Source organism: Mesoplodon bidens (assembly GCF_964165515.1).
Source record: "Mesoplodon bidens genome assembly, chromosome: 2".
NCBI lineage: Eukaryota > Metazoa > Chordata > Mammalia > Artiodactyla > Ziphiidae > Mesoplodon > Mesoplodon bidens.
The window spans coordinates 2,564,319-2,579,469 of NC_138177.1; the positions used below are offsets into that span (position 1 = coordinate 2,564,319).

The 15,151-nt window shown below is 47.5% G+C and overlaps 1 protein-coding gene across 1 annotated transcript in view; it reads left to right on the forward strand.

Annotated features, from left to right (window-relative positions):
- Nucleotides 1–14,604, forward strand: part of KIF14 (kinesin family member 14) — a 50,870-nt gene extending 36,266 nt beyond the window's left edge. The window contains exons 24-31 of the mRNA XM_081218796.1: nt 1,949–2,043; nt 4,720–4,944; nt 5,119–5,300; nt 7,838–7,996; nt 8,602–8,724; nt 12,376–12,450; nt 13,265–13,403; nt 13,766–14,604. Of these exons, the coding sequence (XP_081074922.1) occupies nt 1,949–2,043; nt 4,720–4,944; nt 5,119–5,300; nt 7,838–7,996; nt 8,602–8,724; nt 12,376–12,450; nt 13,265–13,403; nt 13,766–14,148 (1,381 nt within the window). The 3' untranslated portion in view covers nt 14,149–14,604. The remainder of the gene's footprint in view (nt 1–1,948; nt 2,044–4,719; nt 4,945–5,118; nt 5,301–7,837; nt 7,997–8,601; nt 8,725–12,375; nt 12,451–13,264; nt 13,404–13,765) is intronic.
- Nucleotides 14,605–15,151: the final 547 nt, after the last annotated feature.

Below are 15,151 nucleotides of genomic sequence, written 5' to 3' on the forward strand. Positions count from 1 at the left end.
TGAAATCTTGGGATACAGAGAGGATATGATTTCTGATCCAATTCCAGTGAAAAGATAAGTGATATCTTCAGGTGATTTGTCCCGAGGACTTCAAAACAGAGGTGGGCTCTGGCACTAAAATGAGCTAACTCGTCCTGGGGTGGAATTGGGTGGATGGGGCCTGGGACACTTACACCAGCCCAGAGTGGCATAAGCCTCCCAGAATTCAAACCAGACCTACAGGTTCATGAGAGTGTGGTTTATAAATTCCTTTAGATTTAAAAATTGCTGATTTCTTATTGTTTTATTATAAACACGTATAAGTTTTGTGTACTTAGACGTGTGGATCAAATATGAGCATTAAGAATTAACATGAAAGTTTTATCCTATTGAAGGTTAGTAATTTACATCTTAAATCCCACTGACTTTTAGGTTAATAATTAGGGAATCAACAGAAACTTAAATCGTTACTGAAAAATCAAAACAGCATTTTCTAAGGTTTCGAAATCAGGTGTTTTCTTTTGGCAGAGATGTTTTTGAAAACTTCTGTCATTTAAAAGTATCATTTTTTAAAAAACATGGATTGCTCTTGGTCAGGAGCCTTGTGTATGAAGTTTCAGCCTTGTAAGAATGTTTATGACAGAATTGCACACTCTGAGAATGCCTGAAGGTAATGGACTCTTAATTATGGAGCTTCTAGGCAATGATGTGCCACGCTTGTTCTGCGGTGAAATAGACCAGTTTGTTGGCATATAAATTTTGATATGTGCTGTTGACAGTTCAAAGTAAAATTTCCCCCGATATTAAGTAAAAATTCTTTGAAAGGAATGTGACAAGCATTTTTTAATTTGTTTAAACATTGTTTAACTACAGTCATGTTGAAAGAATACGTTTTCCTAGTTCAGACTTAATGGGATAACGTACGCTTTTCTTTCGCTACTAAGTAAAAAAACTGTAACCTGTGAGAATTGATATTTTCTCTCCCTGTTGTCAGTCATAATTCTGTGTTTCTCTCGTAGGAATTCATGGGGAAATTTTATATTTGAAACATTTAGGCGACTACAGATAGAATGCTTTTGTTTAACCATCTTTTCAACAAACAGCGTTTTTCTGTGGGTGGCCACCAGTAGAGAGGGTCCAGTTAAGGAGAAGCCTTCAAAGGTCCCGCTGGACTGAGGTCTGGGGGCTGGAGCTGGGCTTTGGAAAGTTGGTCCGTGAGTGGTGATCCGTCCTTCCCATCACACCCCAGGGGGAGCCTCCTGCCTTGTGCCGCTGCTGCGCTTCCCGGTGCTGTGCTCTTCGCCCTGGGCAGCAGATATTTGCTTGAATTTATTGACCTGGATCATTTCCCTGCTTAAAACCCTTCCCAGGATAACTTGCTCAGGATCAATGCACGCTCCCTTAGCTGGCATCCGAGGTCTGCCCCAGGCTCGTTCCAGGGGCCCTCCCGGCTCTGGGGCCGAGTCCTTCCCGCTGAGCGCCTCCGCAGCCCTCCGTGCCCTCATGACTTCCTGTGGACCGTAAGCTCCGTGAGCCCAGAAGCCCCGTTTGCCGTGTCTTAACCACAGTGTCCGGAGCCTGTGAATAGTAGGACAGCTGACCCTCGAACAGCACGGGTTTTCAGTAGTAAACACGACAGGATTGGGGTTGGCTGAGCCTGCAGATGTGGAGGAACGTCGTGTGCCGAGGGCTGACTGTGCGCCCCTAATGCCCACGCCCCTAATCCCCGCCTCGTCCACGGGTCAGCTGTACATTTGTTCTATTCAGTTAAGTAACTGTAGGGTTAGATTAGTACCTGAAAATAGTAAATTCCTGTTCGATGAACCAAATTAATTTAACCCTTGATGAAAATATTTCTATGGAAAACATTCTCGTGGATGTCCGTTCTCTCTGGAGAATTTAAAACTGTGTCCTTCGCATTTTCCCACGTGGAGTGTAACTGCCAACCTTACGGTTTCTGTTTTTCCAGGAGCAGGACTCTGATGAAGAACAGGAGGGTTTCCGGCTGTCTGCACGGCATAGAGGCCCACGCGGTCCAGGATTTGCATTCTTCACGCTCATCAGGTACTTTTTTCATCAGACTTTGTTGTTTACTGGGAATAGCACCAAGTCTTGTCTCTGCCACTGTCTTGTCTCCTGTTCTTGTGCAAATCATTTCATCTCCTGGAAGCTTCCATTTCCTCTGTAAACAGGGCGGACCGGAGACCCCTCCCACTTCTGAAACTCTGTGCTCTGTGATGTATTCCAAGCCTTTAGTTGAGTGACTAGTTCAAATGTGGAAGACGTGTGTTTGTTCAAAAATGTATGAGGATATTGTTTTCTTCTAAGTGAAAAAAAGGCAAAGTGTAGAAGATTATGTATTACAGGATATCGTATGTGTGAGGAGGAGAAAAAAGATATATACAAACATGCTTATAAATGAATATGCTCTCCCTGAAAGCGCTGGTTTGTCCAGGGCACTTGGGGGATGGGACGGGACAGGAAGGAAGACATCCTTTTCACAGCATATCCTTCATTTTCTTCTGAACTTTATATAATATGCATGATTTGTCTAAAGCTACTTTAATTTTTAAAAGTTTAAAAGAAAAAGTTATAGGAATTATTCCACTGAGTAATTATTTTATGCCAATATTGACTATGTTAATTTTCATAAGAAGAGGGGATACACTGTAATTTATATGTGTAAGTACCTGTAATAATTAAAATTATTGCCTGGTAACAACAGACTATTGCACAGCAATAGAAAAGAACCACTGATTCATACAACAACCCAGATGAATCCCAAAACACTATGTTGAGTGAAAGAAACTAGATGATAACGAGTACATTCCATATGATTCTATTTATAGGAAATTCAAAAATAGGCAAAACTAATCTATCGTGACAGAAGCTGAGTACTTCAGGTAGAATGGTGGGTCATGAGGGAGCCTGCTGGAAAGCGGTGATGGGCGTGTTGCACGTGCTGATCTGAGCGGAAGTTACGCGGGGTCCACGTATGGAAAGACAAGCTGCACACTTAAGATGTGCACAGCTTACACTTTACAGAATGTCACTTGTGCCTGAATAAATGGAGTTTTAAAATTACTCTGTAATGTAATAGTCTTATTTCGATAAAGGTGTCAGTGGAATATGAGTAGCCATGAAAGAAATTGTATCTCATCTTGCCTTTAAAATAAAGACACTAGGGTTTCTTTTTTTTTTAATCATAGAATTATCTTTTAGGAAGATAATTATTATCCTACTACTACTTGTTTAATATAGACTTTATGTTTACCAGCAAAATAAAAGTTTCTGTATCTGTGGTAGCAACTCATTTATTCAGTATTATTTGAGAGTAAGATGTTTTACAAAGGTACCTTTTCTAGATAACTAAACCTGTTTCGAGGGTCTTTTTTTTTTTTTTTAATTGAAATATAGTTGATTTACATCATTGTGTTAGTTTCAGGTGTTCAAGGGTCATTTTTTAAGGGCCCTTTTTAAAAATTAAGATACAAGGGGAAGTCAGACATATAAGAGGTCTTTGCTTGTTTGCAGTTTTCAGAGAGGGAGCTGGAAACCCACGTGTGCATTTAGTGCGAACCTGCCCGGGGGGCTGCGAGGTGGGGGAGGACAGGCCTGCCAGCTTCGGAAAGTCGAGCCGGTGTCTGAACCTCTCACCTTAGGGGCCGTATTTCGAAACTAGATTTTTACAAGTCTTTCTGACATGCTGATGCTGGGTTTGGGGATGCATTCTTTTTTTTTTTTTTTTTTTTTTTTTTGCGGTAGGCGGGGCTCTCACTGCTGTGGCCTCTCCCGTTGTGGAGCACAGGCTCCGGACGTGCAGGCTCAGCGGCCATGGCTTACGGGTCCAGCCGCTCCGCCGCATGTGGGATCTTCCCGGACCAGGGCACGAACCCGCGTGCCCTGCCTGCATCGGCAGGCGGACTCTCAACCACTGCGCCACCAGGGAAGCCCCGTCGGCTCTCGCATCTTAGTAGTCCCCACCTGGTGCCTGTATCTCACTCTGCTTTTTCGTTGGCTGTTTCTAATGGCTTACGGAGTGGAGCAGAAAACTAATCGTGCATATTAAGTGAGAAGCCTGCTCACGGGTTAGCGTTCCGGGGTCAAGTTATCTCCAGAGGCGCCAAATGAGCTCTTTCAAGTTTTCTGTTTACCTCTGGTTTGGACGGCGCTTCGAAAATCATGCTGAGAGTCTGTCTCCCCAACATGTGATAGATTAACTGTAGACAGCTGTTTGGCTTTCACCTTTTTTGGTGACAGGATACCTAGAGCAGGGGCTGCTACAGGAAGAGCTGCCGAGAGATCTTCCTTCTAATGTCATTTGCTCTATTACTGCCTGCTTTTCCAGCTTATAAATTAATTAAGCTTATTTTACTTACATTTAATGTGTTTATATTATTTTATGCAACTGCCATTGTTTTCACCAATTCACAGTTCCCTAGGTGTTACCAAAAAGTAAATAAAGAAGGAGGTTAAGCCGATGGTTATGTGGGATATTTGGATTCCCTGTAATCTGTGTCTGTAGCTGCTAAGCTATGGATGGATGCTGTTGAGAGGTTGATTGATTCTTCTGTGGAATTGTGTTTTCCGCTTGGTGTATGGAAGTAAGGGTGTCTTGAAATAGGAATAGCCTACTTGGAATGTGTGACCAGCGTTCTGTAGCCGCTTGCACTGATGGGTTTGTTTGCAAGTATTGTCCCTGGACACGAGGCTTGAGGTGGCTGTTTTCTGTCAACACAGGCTTAGTGAGGAAATCAAGCCCCGTGTACCCAGATGCAGCAGAATCCTTTCTTCCCGGAGTTTGCAAGGAATTGATTGGCTCCTCATTAGAGCTTCTTGGACAGAGTGATGATGAAGAAGACACTGTCGCGGACAACTTGATTAGTAATTTCCTTAAAATCCACGACGGGGTGCTTGCCGTGTCCAGAGCTCACGAAGAGCAGGACGAAGACAGTCAGAGTAACGGTAAGCAGCCCCTGCCCGCCCGCTCACAAGAACCGCGGTTCCCTGCTCCGTTGTGCATGGCTTTGTCACCTGTGTCATGCGGTGTCTGACGTTACAGCGTCTTCATGCAGATCAGATGTGAGCTCTTGTGCTTGGGGGTCACTTCTTCTTATCGCTTTTCTTCTTCTTTCGAAGTGTTCTCTGATCGAGCAAACCAGTCGCTTGCTGTGCAGGTGGCGAGCGCCTTCGAGCGGCTCGTGGTGCTGACGGGACCCTGGCTGAGCGGTGTCCCCCCCAGGGCCAGCGCGGGGACTTCGCCGGCCGAGCTGAGGCGGGAAGTGAGGAAGCTGGGAGGCTGCTTACAGTTGTTTCTGCAGGTAAAGTGATCTCGGGTTATCGCTAGGAGAACCCATCTGTTCAGCAGGTGTTTATCGACTCTCTCCTATTCGCATCTTGCCCAAAATTCGACCCTTGGGATTTTCAGAAGGGCTTTCTGTGTTGAAATCCCAAGACTGTGGATGTTGGACGATTGATGGATGGCACCGAGACTTCGCAGGGCTTTGGCGCGCCGGGCACTGCAAATGTTACCTCCTTCAGTCCTCACCGCAGCCCCGGACGTGGGCACTGGTGGTGTCACCCTTATATCAGTGAGGAAGTGGAGGCCAGGGAGGCTGTGTCCACTGTTCACAGCCAGTAGGTCGTAGACTTGGGCCTGGGTCGCCGTGGACCCAGCGTATACTCCTACCCACCACCCCCTGGGCTTTACTGCCCTCCACAGGGGCTGCCGGGAAGGGGGTCGGGGTCTCGCTCTGGTTATGGGTGGGGCTTTAGCGTGGGGTGAGTTAGTCACAGGCCTGCTGGCACAGGGGCAAGGAAAGTAATCTTGTTTCCCTGTTTACCTTAAGTCAGATAAGATGAGGCTTGGCTGTAGGAAGAGGTAAGGTGAAAGCTTCCTTTCTCTCATAAAATCTGGAGGCGGGCTTGGTGGCTGCCTCGGGACCCTGGTTCCTTCCGTGCAGCTCTCGGCTGGGCCCCGAGCATGGCCCCAGGCTCTGTGTCTACCGCATCCAGGGCTCCAGGGAAGGTCAGTGCACGGGATGGAAGAAGCGGCCTTCTTTTAAGGAGGTTTCTGGAAATCGCCGCATGACATTTCTATTTATGTATCTTTGGCCAGAACCTCATCACATGACCACACGTAGCTGCAGGTGTCCCTGGGAAGTGCATTTTATTCTGGCAGCCGTGTGACCAGGGAGGACCGGAGGAGGAGGACATGGGGGCTGGTGCTGGAGAGACCCCGTATCTGCTGATGCCCGGACCTCCTCCGAGAGGCTCCACACGTACGAGGGGCCAAGGCAGAAACCCAGAGGGACAGGCTTTGTGGCAAAATGTTCTAGATACTTGGACAGATCCTGTAGGGCCTCCCAAGACTTTCCGGTCCTCCTGCCCTAGTGGATGCTTAGTTGCGTCAGATGCCTCCTGGGAGGCTCTCTTTGTTGACTGACTGAACTTACGGGTCCAGTGTTGAAACTGGACCTGTGGTTTCCATTGTCCATTATTCTCCCCTAGGCAGTCTCTGTGGGGCTCCCCGAGACCTGGCCACACATTCCTACTATTAGCTCCTCTGATACTAACCCCGTACGTTACCCGTTGTGCCGTTTAATGCACCGTGTCGGTGTGGGCAATGAGCTCTCAGCAGGTGGATGGAATGTGGTGTCCTTTCTCACGAGGGCTCGTTGTGTGACCGATGCTCGGTTGGGTCCTTGTTATTGAATTAATTATAAACTGACATTGGATGAAGGGTCACTTTGGATATAGGTCACGAGGAAACAGAGTGACCATCACAAGGAGGGTAGGCCGCAGACTGGTGGGGACGGAGGGCAGAGGCAGGAGGGCTCAGACAGCGCAGGCAGGCCCTGAGAGTGCGGGCCGCGGGGTCACCCCCGGTCGCCTGGGCTCCAGCCGCGTGGTCGCGGGAGGGCTGGGTGACTCGGTCAGCCTCAGATCCTGGAGGCGGTGCAGGATAGGGAAAACCCAACCCAACCCGCCGCGGGCGTTTGGAAGTCCGGTGTGTGAACTGGGGCTGGATTAGGTGTGCGTGTATCCTTGCACAGACTTTGTGAGTCTCCTGTTGCCCACCTAGAAAGTGAAGCAGCAGTGCCCACCTGGCGAGGCTGCTGTGACGGCCAGTTAGTTGGCTGGTGTTACAAGAAAGGACCGCAGAGGACCTGGGGTGGAGCGTTCTCCCGTCTCTTCCGTCTCGAGGAAGAGCACTTTGACCGTAACTTAGGGCCGTGGCCTGTTGCCCTGTGAGAAGTGCTTTCCATAAGGAATCAGGACGGAGAGGACGGGTGACTGGGAGGGAGATCAGCTGAGCTCAGGAGACGCTGGCAAAACTGGATTTGGGAACCAGGCTCTGCTTAAGTGTAGCTTGAGCACCCTTACCTTGCAGTGATGCAGGCAGCATACTCCAGGAGGCAGACCCGGGAGGGGTGCCTGAGCCGCCCTCCCCGCTCCTCTGGGGGGCGTGGCGGAGCCTTTCATCTGCAGCGTCTCAGGTCTTCCCTCCCTTTCCCCTTCCCCTCCCCGCCCCCCATAATAGGAAGCGTCCTGGTTACCCATCCGCCAGACGGCCCGGCACAGGGGGCGCTCAGTGCTGTCTCACGTATGGCTGCCGCCTGCCCCCCTTCCGTCTCCTGTTAGCGCAGAAGCTCTCTGAGGGCAGCCTGCATCCTAGTCGTGTCGTCACCGTCAGAAGCTACGGGATCGCACGTTGTCTGGTTCCGATCAGACTTTGATGAAGCGCGGTCACTGTATCGATGAATGCAGAATCCGTTTTCTTCACATTGGTCTTCTTGTTCTTACCTCCCCTGGTAATCTCATGTATCCGATACCCTGGCCCATTTTTATCTTACAGGGGTGCTCTTCAGATATTTCATCAATGGTGAAAGAGGCTCAAAAGCAGGTGATCCAAATTGTACACCAAGCCATCAAGTACGCGGGGCAGTTAGCAGCTCTTAGCGGGGACCAGCTGCGCTCCCTGGAGAGCCGCGACTGCGGGGCTGCCGGCCTCCAGGTAACTCGGCAGCGTTCGTGGCGGAAGACTTCATCTCAGGGAACAGTAGAGGCTTCTGGTAGTGGTGTCACTAAGCAGGATAAGTGTTTGTTTTTCAAAGCAACACATACTTTACTAGTTTAACAGGAGATTGAAAGCTGTTACAGTCTAGGTGGTTAAATGTGCCTGATGATTTGGGGATCCTCACCATGCCTTCCGGATCTTTGGCTTGGTGGTAGCCGTCTGCTCTGGAGGATGGGTGCTCAGCCAGCCAACGTGTGAAGAGTGTAATTACGTTTGCATGTTAATTCTAGAAAATGTGTATTTGCTTGCTTTAATTATTCATGCTACTGAAAACATAATATTGTATTAAAACGTTCTAGCAACACGGTGTCCTGTCTAAGAGGATGAGCATTCTTTAACATAATATGTGGGATACAAAATTACAGACTGGCTAATTTTTTTTCCTTATGCACCGTTAGTTCTTATTCTAGCTTTTGTTGAATTAATCAACTTGGAATGTATTACAGTCCTAAAATAAGCAGAAAATATAACTTAATTATTTGGTAATTTAAAAAGAATATAGAACTTGAATTTGCCAGTTAACGCTTAAAACCTTTTTCTAGGATGATTTCATGGGTGCTATTTGTGATGGTGTAGGCCTGGGAATGGAGAGTCTCCTAGATTCTGGACTAGAAAAAGCAAAAGAACTTGAGCGTGAACTCCGAAGTCAGAGTCCCCAAGATCAGGTAAGACGGACAAGGGAATGTCCTGTGTAGTACCAGCCAGTATGTAAAGTTGGTTTTTAAAAACAGTTTAACTCAGTCAGTGATTGAGGTTTTTATAAACTTATGTATTTTAGCTTGTGTTGGATTGTTTTTTTACTGAAAAGGCTGTTGACATCATCACTCATGGTGACATTTCCCAGGTTACACCTGAGTCACTGCAGCCCCTTTTGTGGTTCGTGCTTTGCGGGTTGTGCCACGGCTGCCTGGGGATAAACTGAGCGGAAGGAGTGTGTCAGCGACCCCTAGTGGCCACTTTCCACTTCTCTTTTTCTTCCTCGTCTGTGTTCAGGACTCTGCTCTTCCTCTTGAGAATGGAAACTACCATTTATCGATCCACTGTCTTGAACAAGGGGAGTCACATCAGTTGTCTCGTGTCAAGATATAGGACCAAGGGAGATGTGGGTGGCCTCCTGGGACAGGCCTGCCCCTACCTCCTCCAGCTAATTCATGTCACAGCACAAAGCCAGTGCTGGCTCACAGGGGGGCTGTGGGGACGGGCTGGATCTTGCCACTGGAGTACCTGCGTGTGTGACCCGGCTCCGTCACCTTCCAGCAGTTGTTTACCGAGCCACTCAGTGTTCTGACCCTGTTTCTTCACCTGTCATGTGTGATGACACCCGTGGCACAGGTTGTGAGCCGTTTACTCATTAAATCACTCCTGGTAGCAGGTACTGGACTAGGTGTTTACACAGAGTAGAGGCGACCCTCAGTCACCATGTTGCAGAGGGCGGTGGTTACTGCCGGTCCCGTGGCTTCACTGAGCCGGGGCGCCTAGTCTCCCTGAGTCGGGGTCTTACGTTCTACCTGCTTGACTCCCAAAGTCAGCCTGCCACGTGGAAGTCACTGATCACGCACCAGTCTTCTCTGTTGAGTGTTTGTGTTAGTGAGTCGGGGATTCGGAAGGTAGAAGTTCAAACCTTGTGACAGTGGATTTCAGGTTGGTCTGTTCTAGAGTCTTGTTGTAACACCTGTTGTTAGAACCACATCTGAAGGAGCTCCCCGGGGCGCTCGGGCTCCTGAGGTCACCCGCGTGGGTGAAGATTCACGTACGTGTTGGTGATCTGGGAAAGGCAGTTGTGTGGAGGACGGTCGGCTCCCATGCCTCTGGGTGGTTGTTTACAGGAAGGCGGGGAAAGGGAGAGTTCTTTTTTCCTCTTAGGGAAACCTTTGCATTGGTGTATTTCTAGCTCCCTTAGCTGAGGGGAAGCTTCTCGTGTGAGCCAGAGGGGCTCCCCGTCCTTCCGTCAGATGATGGGGCTTTATCTCTGCCCAGGGCAGCTCAGAGCTGGGAGACACTGAACGCTGAGTTGCTTCCCCAGGTCCCGTGTAGCCTTGAGCAGGCGCCTGAGCCTCGGTTGCACCGTTTACAAGGTGAGCACGGACCACGCTCACTTCCTAAAGCTGCTCTGAGCATCCTACGGGATTCAGAACGGCGTACGGGAAATCCTAACCGTAGACACTCTGCTTGCACTTTCCTCTCTCGCTTTGTGTCTTGTTTTGTTTTTAAAATAAACACATTCCAAAGGAGCTCACATTGTCACTGACTCAGGGTCTGTGAGTCTACTTGTGTCCAGGGGACATGAGGCTGATTCGGGGTCCCTGATGCGGCTCTGCAGGCAGGGCGCTCCACCAGCACGGCTGATGCCGGAGCCTGGCTGCGCCCTGCAGCAGTGGCGGCGACATTCATCACTAACACTTTACTTACCGCTGTTTGCAAAGCAGAATTTCCGCCGGCACGGAGTGCAGAAGGGTGCAGAGTCAGTTAATGAGCAGCAGGTGGAATAGTGCGTGAGGGTGTGTTTAGCGGGTGCTGAAGCAGGTGCAGGTGTTGGCGCTGGTCTTGTTTTTAATGGATACTTTGTTTTAAATTGTATTTTATTTTTGTATACAGCAGATTCTTATGAGTCATCCATTTTATACACATCAGTGTCTACATGTCAATCTCCATTGCCCAATTCATCCCACCGCCACCATCCCCGCCCCCCCCGCCCCCGCAGTTTTCCCCCCTTGGTGTCCATACGTTTGTTCTCTACGTCTGTGTCTCAATTTCTGCCCTGCAAACCGGTTCATCCGTACCATTTTTCTAGGTTCCACATATATGCGTTAATATACGATATTTGTTTTTCTCTTTCTGACTGACTTCACTCTGTATGACAGTCTCTAGGTCCCTCCACATCTCTACAAATGACCCAGTTTCATTCCTTTTTGTGGCTGAGTAATACTCCATTGTATATATGTGCCACATCTTCTGTATCCATTCGTCTGTCGATGGGGGCGCTGGTCTTGTTTTGAGGAAATAAGCGGCTAAAGGGTCAGGCCCCTCGTCACAGAGTTCATGGGATCTGCATGTCCACGTGGACCTCTGCTCTCACCAGCCTCTCCTCTCCTCTCTGCAGAAGGCCACAGCTGTGTGCTCACGGCCGGGGTTTAGGTTATCGTATCCTTAAAAGTTAAACTCGTAAGAACCCACAGAAGGAGAACAAAATATTTGAAGAAATACAAAATAGGCTCAGACATAAGGCATTGCAGTTGTATTTTCAAGCTGGAGTCAAGGGGGAAAAAAACAGAATTTAGGTGTTCTTTTTTGTTTACCACGGAGAGGAAATTTGAGTTAGACCCAGGGAAGGGCTCTGTGGGAAAAGCCAGTTACATGCTTCAGCAGCTCGCGTGGCAGAAATGCTGCGGGAAGCACCTCTGGGACAGAACCAAGCAGCACAAGCAACAGCTTAGAATGGGGGGAAGGGGGGGAGGGGGAGGGAGAGGGGTCCCACCCGGGTTCTGACCTAGGCCTCGGGGTCTGGGTCCATGTTGTAAAGTGAGGACAGGTGCGTCTGCAGCACAGGGCCGTGGTGGAGAATCAACTGAGCATCAAGTGGTGAAGCACGTGAAAGTGAACTGGCTCAGACAAAGATACACGCTGTGTGAGCTCGTGTGTGTGTAGAATCTAGAAAACCCGGGCTCACTGAAACAGAGGTGGGTGGAGCGGGGGTGGGGAGAGTGGGCCGTGGGGGGGGACAGGAGGTGCAGACTTGCAGCTGTAAGATAAACGAGTCCTGGCGGTGTGACGTGCACGGTGGTGGTTGACAGTACCGTGGTTTATGTTTGAACGCTGCTGAGAGAATAGATCCTGAAAGTTCTCAAGAAACAAAATCGTGTAACTGTGAGACGACAGATATTAACTAGACTTGCGGTGACCGTTCTACAGCACGTACAGGTATTGAATCATGCTGTACACCTGGAACTAATACAGTGTCGTGTGTCAGTTTATCTCAGTGAGACTGGTGAATGCATATAAAGTTCTGAGAGTGTAATTTTTTTCTGGACACATTAGTTATCTCACCCCCTTCCAGAGGAAGTTTTGGAAATTTCTTTTCTATAAATATTTAAGTAGGCAAATGCTGCTACTGTAGCAAACGTCAGAGGGTATCCATATTTAATGTAGAATCTGTGTGTGATTTCTTTAGAAAGAAATTCCACTTACATGATTTAGACACTCCAGTCTCATGACTCCTAGACGAGAACTCTTTTCCCTGGCGGATCCCATGGAGTTCCAGGGTTTTTATCCTTCTAAATAGTTATTTGTATAACAAAGTATTTTAACTTTCTCTATAGGTTACCAAACAGATGAAAGCTAATGCCATAGGATTGATTGAATCCCTTGAAAACCTCTTTGCTGAGTGGAAAACAGTAAGAAAAGCATTAAACTGTTTTTAGGTTTAATTTTGTTTAGTGTACTTCATTTGGTTCCAGCGTGGACGTGTTTATTTCAGTTTCTGTCTTTAGCCAGTGACTCCTCGGTGCACGTTTAGTAGAAGCAGGTACAGTAGTTCTCAAGCTTCTTCCTCTTGGCGTCCTAGCTTACTAGGTTTAGCGATGGATAAAATAGTGTGCAGAAATTGAGTAGTAGTCATGTATTTTATCTGTTTCTTCCTGCTGCTGGTTTAGTAACTGTCAGCTGCTGCTTGAATAGTCAGCATAGGCTAAAAAATTGTGTTTAATAATCAATATGCTCAAAGATTTTAAAATACAGGCAAATTAGATAAATTATTTTATTCTCATGTCACAGGTAAATAGAAAAATATTGTAAGTTGAGTATATAATCAATGTGTTACAAAGGAGAGAAATTTCTGTGGCTTGAAAATATTTGTTTAAATAAAATAAATGAGAGAGATAAAGTTGAACTCTTAAAAATTAAATAAATTTATCTTTTATGATGTTGGATAATAAATGGTAGGTACTGCTGTTTTACTTCATTCTCATGTAATAGGATATTGGACTTTGATTTTAAATTATTTTCAAAATTTTATTTCTTTTGAAAACAGTAATTGTTAATATTGTATTGTAGTCTTGCTTGTATCAGTAGAAGCGAAGCACTGGTGAGGAAATTAAACTCATTGTCTTTCTTGAAGATAAAATTCTGGCAATTAAAATCATTTTGAATCAGCCTTACTGCCATGTAGCCTATTGTGTATTTTTTAAACTATGAACTTTATTTACACAGAAAAGCTTCAGAACTCAAGTACAAGAAGAAAATTCTGGATACCAAGATTTGAAGAAGATGCTTAATTGTGCCCCAGAATTCTTGAAGTTAAAACATTGCTTAGAGCAAACTATTCAAATTATTATTTCTGCGCTGAGAGGTATATACTGCAAATGGAATTTATGGTTAATCAGAATTTGACAGTTTGAGGAATCTCAGACATCGTCTCGTTTCTAGTCTGGTTCATTCACTGGGGCCTGCTCAACGCTCCTTCACTGACATTAATTACCTGTAGGAACTTGCGGGGTTGAATTCCCACTTAGCATCTGTAAGTTCCTCTGCCTCAATGACTAGATCCGAAGAGGCAGGTTGCTTATTTAACAGATAAACTGAATAATCTTAAGTGGTTTGAAATTGCCTTGAGGGGTCACTTTGGCTTAAAGGGCGTCTCGAGTCCATCACGACGCTCACCACCTGGTGGGGAACGCCGAGGGTGACTGCCTTTCCCTTCTCCTTGCACAGGGCACCGCGGCCACGTAGCACTCCTCCAGGACTGTGTCCAGAGTCTCTGCAGCTCGGCCAGGGGTCTCCACGGCGACCGAGCCCGCCACAGGGAGCTGGAATCTCGAGCTACCTCACTCCTCTTGGGTTTTGAATTTGAAGAAAGACCTGGTTTGTTGGGACCCTGGGAAGCGTGTGATCGGGATCCCAGAGCAGCAGGACGAGAGCAGCCTGAGCCAGACAGGCCCGGCCCCCGGAAGACCCGAGGTGTACCCAAGCGGGTGTATGAGCTCCCGGGCCCGGCCCCGGGGGGCTCAGAGCAGGATGCGCTGCCCACCCAGGAGGGCACTGGTCGGGGGTCTCCCACTGCTGGAGAGCAGAGTGACCACTTCACAGACATCTAGTCTGTGGGTGGCCTCCTGTTGGGTGTGGACATATAAACACAGTGGATCCTGATTTCAGATGCCTGCGTGTGCACCCAGAGGTTTCCCAGCAGACAGTTTAAAACAGGTATTTACCATCTTGGAACTTTGTGGCAATAGGATGTAATTAGGAGTTCAAAGCCAAGTGAGCAGCCCTTCCTCTGGTTTTCCATCGCCTTGAATTTTAAGTGTTCATCTTTGACGCTGATGTGCAGTCTCTGGTTGGCTCACTAGCCTGTCGGTAAAGGGTTTTTGTGGTGATTGTGGTGATTATAAGTTATTTTCCTGTGAGTGGAAACTTTTGTGCCTGTATCTACGCTCCCCTGCAAATAGCAACGATGAGTTTTATGGTGAAACTGCTAAAACAAGTCTAACCAGAGCAGCTTAACTTGCACTGGTAAATCTAAAGCTCTTTTCTTGAAGGATTAACTGGCTGCTGTCTTTTTTTTTTTTTTTTTTTTTTTTTTTTCTTTTTGCGGTATGCGGGCCTCTCACTCTTGTGGCCTCTCCCGTTGCGGAGCACAGGCTCCGGATGCGCAGGCCCAGCGGCCATGGCTCACGGGCCCAGCCGCTCCGCGGCATATGGGATCCTCCCGGACCGGGGCACGAACCCGTATCCCCTGCATCGGCAGGTGGACTCTCAACAACTGCGCCACCAGGGAAGCCCCTGGCTGCTGTCTTGAGTAGTGTGTTCAGGACACAGTTTCCTGTTTCTTTCCAAATTATAAGTAGCTTCCTAAGTATAGTAGAGTTTATATTAACCATGTGGCTTGCTGGCATACTAGTTTACTTCGTTATCTGTTGGCAGTCATATTAGGGGCTGTGCGCGTATCACGTACAACCAATTACATACTGCCAGAAGCACACTTCACAGTTGGATGAGGTTGGGAGACCAGAGGCTGGGTCTTTTCTTGATAATCCTTGTTTGATAAACGAGCAATGAGGGTTTGTATGTGATTTGATGAAGATTAAAGATCCTCACTGT